Source organism: Triticum aestivum, chromosome 2A, assembly GCF_018294505.1.
Source record: "Triticum aestivum cultivar Chinese Spring chromosome 2A, IWGSC CS RefSeq v2.1, whole genome shotgun sequence".
NCBI lineage: Eukaryota > Viridiplantae > Streptophyta > Magnoliopsida > Poales > Poaceae > Triticum > Triticum aestivum.
Window position 1 is genome coordinate 341,772,392 of NC_057797.1, and position 7,886 is coordinate 341,780,277.

At 47.2% G+C, this 7,886-nt stretch overlaps 1 protein-coding gene across 2 annotated transcripts; it reads left to right on the forward strand.

Annotated features, from left to right (window-relative positions):
- Positions 1 to 1,117: 1,117 nt before the first annotated feature.
- Positions 1,118 to 7,577, forward strand: LOC123188634 (uncharacterized). 2 transcript variants are annotated; one of them, XM_044600824.1, is made up of 4 exons: positions 1,118 to 1,520; positions 2,180 to 4,332; positions 4,928 to 6,852; positions 7,025 to 7,577. In XM_044600824.1, exons 2-4 carry the CDS (start codon positions 2,211 to 2,213, stop codon positions 7,163 to 7,165), a joined length of 4,188 nt encoding a protein of 1,395 aa, XP_044456759.1. In that variant the 5' UTR covers positions 1,118 to 1,520; positions 2,180 to 2,210; the 3' UTR covers positions 7,166 to 7,577. The 2 variants fall into 2 exon arrangements, with proteins under 2 accessions (XP_044456759.1, XP_044456758.1); XM_044600823.1 differs by having other exon boundaries at positions 1,118 to 1,667; positions 4,928 to 7,577.
- Positions 7,578 to 7,886: the final 309 nt, after the last annotated feature.

The following is a 7,886-nucleotide window of genomic DNA, read 5'->3' on the forward strand; positions in this document are numbered from 1 at the left end:
GCCGCGAACCTTGCGCGGAAGCCACGCCGGCGCCCCGACGAGCCACCCGGTCCGCAACGATGCGGCGCAGCACCTCCGGCGGCGACGGGTTGCGTGGGCGGTCGCAGTTGCGGGATCCATGCCCAGAGCGCCCGCACCTGATGCAGACTTCTTCGTTGGTGCAGTCGCGCCGAAAGTGGTCGTCTTGGAAGCAGCGAAAGCACAGGCCCGCCATCTCCGGCGAGACCTCGCGCCGAGGTTGAGGTGGGGAAGGATGGCGCTGCGGCCGAGGATCTTGGTCAAGGCGGCGTCGCCACTTGGACTGCTTGGAAGAAGGCGGCTGCACCCATGGAGCCTCATGCCGCCGAGCGTCAACCTCCGCACGCAGGCCAGATGAGACCTTCGCCTGCTCATGGGGGCCGAAGGAGGCCGAGAATGACGAAAGACCTAACCCCGACACCACCGGACGATCCTCAGCACGGCGCGCGGACGCAGATGACGAGCGGGACCCCGAAGCCATACCGCAGGAGAGGGAGAGGTGACCGCCGCGGCCGGAGTGGCAGGCGGCGCGGTTTGAGGTGGACGCCGGCGTCGGAGTGACGCACGGCGGGCTCAGGAGCGCGGAGGTCACGCGAGGCTTCAACACGAAAGTAAAGAGCACATGTCGCTGCATGTGTTATAAGTCTAGAATGTGAACCCCAATGCAAAATCTAAGACTTGAATCCTACTTGTCTCATAAAAAACCCGTAACAACATGAGCTACGCTCAAATCATTTCCACCCTTCTTCTTTCTCTTGCGCGCGCGTGCGCGTGGTCCACAGCGAAAACAACCGACCATGCCCGCCTGACGGCAGCAGCAGCGAAAAGGACGATCGTCCGCGCCGTGGCCGGTGCCGCCGGTCCGACACCAGCCAGACCCTGCCCGCCAGCCTGCCCAGCAGAGAAAAGGAAAATTCCTCGCCGCCGTCGCCTTCCTCCACGTAGGCATGGCCCGCCCTCTCCCCTGACATCCCGGGCCCACGCAACGTGGCACCCACCTACCACTCAAATGAAGTGGGACAGCCGCATTAACAGAGAGACAGAAAGGCCGGGCCCGCCCACTCCCTTCCGCTTTCTCCGCCACTGCCGCCCTTCCTTTTCCCCTTTCTTTTTTTTTTCTCCTCTCTTTCCCTTCTCCTCTCTTCGCCCTCTGGCTCGCCATCGCCGCCCCCCCACCGCCACCAAATCCGCTTCGCTGCACCGCGAAGTCGCCGCCGAAAGCGGCGGTCCAAGCTCCCGACCCGCACTTCTATCAGCTGCTGCCCCACCGCGGGGAGACGAAGGCGCCCGGCACTGCATTTCTGCGCTGACGCCGCTGTGATTTGACCCCGGCGCTCGGCCTATCGCTTCTTGCTATTGGCTTCCTCCTTTTGGCCGGGTCGCTGGGTTCCATCACAGCACAGGAGTTCAGCTCCGGCTGTTTTGTTCCTTCCGCTTCTTGGAGCTTTCCCCGCCCGAGCCTCGTGGTAGCCGCCAGCCCGCCCGCCAGAGCTTCCTCGGAGGTACGCTGTTGCTCATAGATAGCGAGCCCTGGGGGTCCCTGACCGACGGGATCGCTTACGCTCGTGTCTTGATTCTCTGTCTAGTGTTCGTTGTGGCCGGGGATTGAGTTCTCCGTGGGGAAGATCTGTGCTCGATAAGCAGTAAAGGTGATGGCGTTTCCATTGTTCGTGCTATGATTCACCTTCTCTAGTCGGGGTTTAGCTTATCGATTTCGCATCTGAAGCTCTTTTGATGCTAGATAGTGTCCCACCAGCGATGATCTGCCTGGTAACGGGCTTGCCTTTTCTTTGTTGTTGAGGAAATTGATTTGTGAATTGCCAATTGCTGGGCAATTTCTTAATAAGAGTTGCTTATTAGCTCGCCTTATGTTTGCGCTAGGGTACTCCCGATCTAATTTTACTAGCTAGTTCTCCTATGGATCTAACGATCTTGTATTTGGCTCAATTGCAAAAATTGGTGCAGTTGGTCTACTGAACTGTGGTTATTCGGATTAGCTCGGCTCTCTTAAAAAATAGGAACAAACCATAACTTGCGTTGATTTGTTAAGTTAGCATAACAGATTTTTTTGGAAATAATTTTATATGCACCAAGTGATACAAAATTCTATGTTTTACTAGATGAACCAACTGAATATTTTCTGTATTTTTTGCAATGCTAGGTTTGTGCTGGAGACTGAGAGGGTACATGCCATGGCTCTTGAGACAAAACAAGTTGGTCTGTGTATCAAGAAAGTTCTGAGGTCCTCCATTAGAACAAGCTACAGATGTGTCTCTGAACATCCAGTCCTGTTCAGTTTGGGTGTTTTGCTCTACTTATTGTACAGATCTGCCCCGGGATTCTTTGCGTTCCTTCTTTCCTCTTCACCTGTAATTATATGTACCACTCTTCTTCTGGGAATCCTACTGAGTTATGGAGACACGAACCTACCTGAAGCTAATGATGAGGATACCAAGACTACTCCAGAGATTCCAGCTTTTAAGATGGAGAATTCTTCAAGGGATGTTCAGTTTGGGTCAGATCAGAGAATTTCGGTGCCTAGTTTTAGGAATACTACAGAAAACTTCAAAGAAAGGGAAACAAAGCGGACAGGTTCTGTCAGAGAGAGGTCTACTCAGCTTGATGATGAGGTTCCTCTTCTGAGAAGAGTTGATGAAGAAGATGAGAAGTTTGAACATGGCGACAAACCTAAAACATTAACTCCATTTCCTTCCATGGTCAATTTCCGTGGAGAGGCCGGGTTTAGGGAGGGCTTAAACTTTAACCAGGGAATGCAATTCGCAGATTCATTTTTTGTGACAGATATGGCTGATAGGAACGCTAGCTTATTTGAAGGTCTGAATGAGAAGAATGCACCCTTGGACATGTTCTCATCCAGTGAGAATTTTAATAAGCATGCTGAAATGCAGGAGAATCTGAATCTAGCAGCTAGCAAAGTGAGTGATTTCTCTGAAGAGAAGCTGACTGATGGGATAGCTGGAACTAGCAGACCAACTTATGCAGTTTCTGTGCGGCAGAATAAAAAGCTTGATGTGCTTAAGGTTAATACTAGCAAGGCCGTTGAGGAAAATCTCCTTGATTCCTCTCTTGGTTCACCATGGGCATCAGTTGGCAGTCAGGATGGTTCATCTGGTTTTGACTCTGATGGGGCTGAGAGTTCTTCACCTGATGCATCCATGACTGACATTGCACCAGTTCTTGATGAAATCGACCCTCTTCTGGGTGCTGATTTCACTCGTCCTGATCCCATTCCTAATGATGATTCAGACAGTGATTCACATGTCTCCTCGCAGGATCATGAAATGGATGATGATAGTAATGATGATGATGATGATGGCAACAATGATACTAAAGATGGTGAGGAGAACAAGAAAGATGAAGGTCAGGAAGCTGCATTTATTTGGACAGCAGATGATGCAAAGAATCTGATGGATCTTGGATACTCTGAGATGGAAAGAAACCGTAGATTGGAGATTTTGATGGTTAGGCGAAGATCCAGGAAGAATATAATATTTGACATTGACAGTAACCTAACGGATGCCAATGGGAAAAGCGGAGATGACTTATCACGCTTTGGTGCACAAGTATCACACATCTCAGTAACAAGGAGGAACCCGTTTGACCTTCCATATGATTCTGACGAAGCGGCAATTCCTGGCTCAGCTCCTTCAATCCTGCATGCAAGAAAGAACCCATTTGATTTTCTTGAGCATTCCAGTGAAAGTGGCGTTTCTGCACATGATAATTTAAGCCCTGGGGAATCACCACAAACTTCTCATCGTGAAATATTTAGAAGGCACGAGAGCTTCAACTTTGGAACTACAGATGCCACGCAGGAGAGACGTTTGTCTAGATTGAGGCCATATTTTGTCCCTGAGACAGTAGAAGGGAGCACAAGTACTTTTCAAAGGCAGTTCAGTGACAAGAGTGAGTCCAAATTGAGTTCTGTTACTGAATCTGATATGGCTTCTTCGGTTGCCGATCAGGAGGAACACAAGGACCTCGATGAAAAGGATGTGCACAGGGAGCATGAGTCACCAGCTCTCCTGAGACAGGACAGTGACCTTGCAGATGCTGGCAGTGAATGTTCAGATGGTATCAACTCCGTGGATGTTGAACTAGACAACAGTGACATTGATGAGCGTGAGATTGCTCTGCATCATTTTGTCTTCGAAAGATCCGAAGAAAGAGAGGCATATCTTGTCTCAACAAAAGGGAAGGGTCATGATGACAATTACATGCTCAAGTCAGATGGGAATTCTACGGTGCCACTTCATCCAGTTGGTGACTTGCTTAGCTGGGATGATGGGGATGGTAAGCAACTTACATCTGACAACTTAAATGAATGAATACCCCGCGCACGATAGAGTTTTATTTGAACAACTAGCACTATTTCCCGCTCAACATCCTTACCTGAACGGATCAGCGTCGATATATATCCAACTGATGGATTTTTGTAAGTGTACTAAATATAGTATCACGACTAATGGGTATTCTCCAAAATCGTGTCTAAATTGATCATGAACGGCCGTAGTCGATTCCACCCCATTGTTTAATTTTGGATCAAACAGCCCGCCAACCATTTTGGTGTTATTATTGTAAATAGCATAATAATTCTAATACATGTCTAAGATGACCATGGTTGCGATCTGTTTAAGTATAGTTGTGATGGTCCATTGGTTGTGAACTATTTAGGCGCGGTGATGAAGATTTACCGGTTCAGTTCTGTTTAGTTACATTCATGATGATCTATCGGCTGTAATCTGAAGTACCGCTGTGAAGGTTTGTCGGTCGTAGTCCACTAATAAAATAGGTCCACCAAATTAACGGGTGGATGGGAATTTCTAGCTTTTCTCTCTTTTTCGGTCGTATTGTCTTCTTATTATATAATGGATGTACTCTTGTCCAGGTGAAAGCGTCCTGGGTGCCAAGTCTTCTATAGCACCAAACATAACAGCTGAAGTCTCAGAATGGCTTTCTTCTCCTAGGCCAGCTGAAGATCATGAATTGAGATCAAGGGACCTTGGTCTTGGTGCCACCAGTATTGCCGAGGAAGATGGAAATGTTGATTCCATGTCCTGTCCAAACAATGAAATCCCATTACAAAACCTTATTCATGGGCCTATGGACTTGCTAACTGATTTTGAAAAGGAAACATTACCAGCAATATCTATGGACCTTCACCCTATCCCTGAGGAGAGGGTTCTCGAGAACTTCAACATGGAAGAAAAGCATGAAACTGGAGCGTTTACTGGTTCTGGTACTGCCATGACTGACTTGCATGTAATTGAAGAGCACTTTGATGTTGCATCGGAAGTAAGCCCAAGTTCTGTGGTTGCTTCCTTGTGTCCTCCTGGTGCGAGTGGTTCCAACCAATCTCCATCGATTGAACCTAAAGATGTATCAAACCCATTTTTTTCGGTGGCTTCTGAACCTGACAGGGTGGATATGGTTGATATGAATGAAGAAATGACTTCTGATTATCTACTTGATTCTGATGATGATGATGCTGATAGAATCTATCCTGAGCCTTTAGAGGATAACGGTATTGATGAAAGTTTCCTGTCGGAACTGGATGCGGTGGGAGACTTCCGGGTAGAACCGGTGAGACTGGATCAGCAGGTGCCTGATCTTAGCTCCCGTACTTACAACCCTGCTGATGGTGTTGCAGAAGACTCCTTGATTAGCCCTAAGACTTCTGGTGACACTGCCACATCAGATGCCTGTGCATTAGACTCTGGCGGTCTGTCCCCATTGGTTGATTATCTAAGCGGCACTGATCCTGAATTCAGTTGGTCATTAGGATCATCTCATGATGATCCTGAGCAAACTGTCTACAATCCACGGCGAAGGATTCTTGAAGCAATGAACAGAGACTTGAATCTACCATGCGACGAACCAGAAGTCACAGAAATGCCTTCAGTCAATACACCATCTGAAGCATACTTAGTGGTTGGAACAACTGAACTGGAAGTTACTAAAAATGAGCCCGGGACAGCTAAAACTGATGCTGAGATGATGGCTGTTGATGCCAAGTCCCTGGAGGACATAGAGATGGCCTTTAAACAAGCGAGTGGTGGTGGTGTTGATGAGGCTGAAACCGCACACATCTCAGGCGTTGATATTGACTTGGAGCCTTTAGAGGGTTCTGAAGAACTGCATGTGATTGATGCAAAATCTGTTGAAGACATTTCTGCTGCTTTGAAGGAACACTCTAATGTTAATGTGAGCAATTGCTTCGAACAAAGCGAAGATGAAGTTGGATGTGGAGAGGTTGCAGAATGCGCGAAACACGACAGTCTTCCAGAAGGAACACATGTTGAAAGTCTACAGAAACACCTACCATGCCACGAGCCAGAAGTCACAGAAACACCTTCAGTCAATACTCTGTCAGAAGCATACTTAGCAGTTGGAGCAACTGAACTGGAAGTTACTAAAAATGAGCTTGGGACAGCTAAAACTGATGCTGAGATGATGGCTGTTGATGCCAAGTCCCTGGAGGACATAGAGATGGCCTTTAAACAAGCAAGTGCTGGTGGGGTTGATGGGCCCATCCTTGACGCTGAAACCGCACTTATCTCAGGCGTTGATATCGACTCAGAGCCTTTGGAGGGATCTGGACAGTTGCATGTCATTGATGCAAAATCAGTGGAGGACATTTCTGCTGTTCCAAAGGAACACTCTAGTGTTGATGTGAACAATTACTTTGAACAAAACGAAGATAAAGTTGGATATGCAGAGGCTGTCGAGCGCCCGAGACACGACAGTCTTCCAGAAGGAGCACATGTTGAAAGTCTGCATTTGGCCGGAGATGATAGGGAGCCTGAAAGCAACATGAGTTGTATCGAGGCGAAGACCATCGATGACATGAATGCAGTGTTCAAGAAGCTGTCTGATTGCCATGAGAAAAGTACTGTAAAGGCAATGGAGCCCGAGGATGATCGCGACGGAAGAGACGCAAGTGAACAACACTGAATTACTATCGTACAATTGGCCTGAAAGCAACATGAGTTGTATCGAGGCGAAGACCATCGATGACATGAATGCAGTGTTCAAGAAGCTGTCTGATTGCCATGAGAAAAGTACTGTAAAGGCAATGGAGCCCGAGGATGATTGCGACGGAAGAGACGCAAGTGAACAACACTGAATTACTATCGTACGATTGGTAAAAGGGAATGCAAGTAGAAGAACCTTATTCTTGGTTCCCTTATGAAAGCACTCCACGGTACTTGGGTTCATATAGTTTCCAACACTGGAAATATGAAGTTTTGCTCTAGATTTTTGTGGATGGTATTTTTTTTTCCTTCTCCGTTTGAGGTTTTGACCGTTTGTATTCAATTTGATTCTATTTTTGCCCTTGCATTCTCTCCCTCCGCTGTCTGTAATTTGTTAGCTCGGGCAGTGTGGTGTGGTGACAGGGAGAGAGAACAGTGGATTCTATCATGTAATGTAGATTATCTTTCGCTACTTGATGGAGGTGAGATGGTTTGGTTGATGTAAGAGAGCTTGTGCAGTTGGAAATAGAGGGAGTACACAAGGCTGAGTGCATGCTTACAATCTATTTTTTTCCACTTGGACTGGTACTTTCGGAACTGCAGGTGTGAATAGAAACATGCCTGTCAGATTTATACTCCTTTCGTTCCTAAATATAAGTATGTAGTCCTAAAATTAGTGAGTTTACACTCTAAAGTACGTTTATATACATCCGTATGTAGTCCTAAAATTAGTGAGTTTACACTCTAAAGTACGTTTATATACATCCGTATGTAGTCCGCGTTGAAATCTAAAGACTTATATTTAGAACAGAGGGAGTAGCATCCAGTCTGCTTATTTTGCCTGCAAAATTCTTCTTTACCTCATGAAGAGAA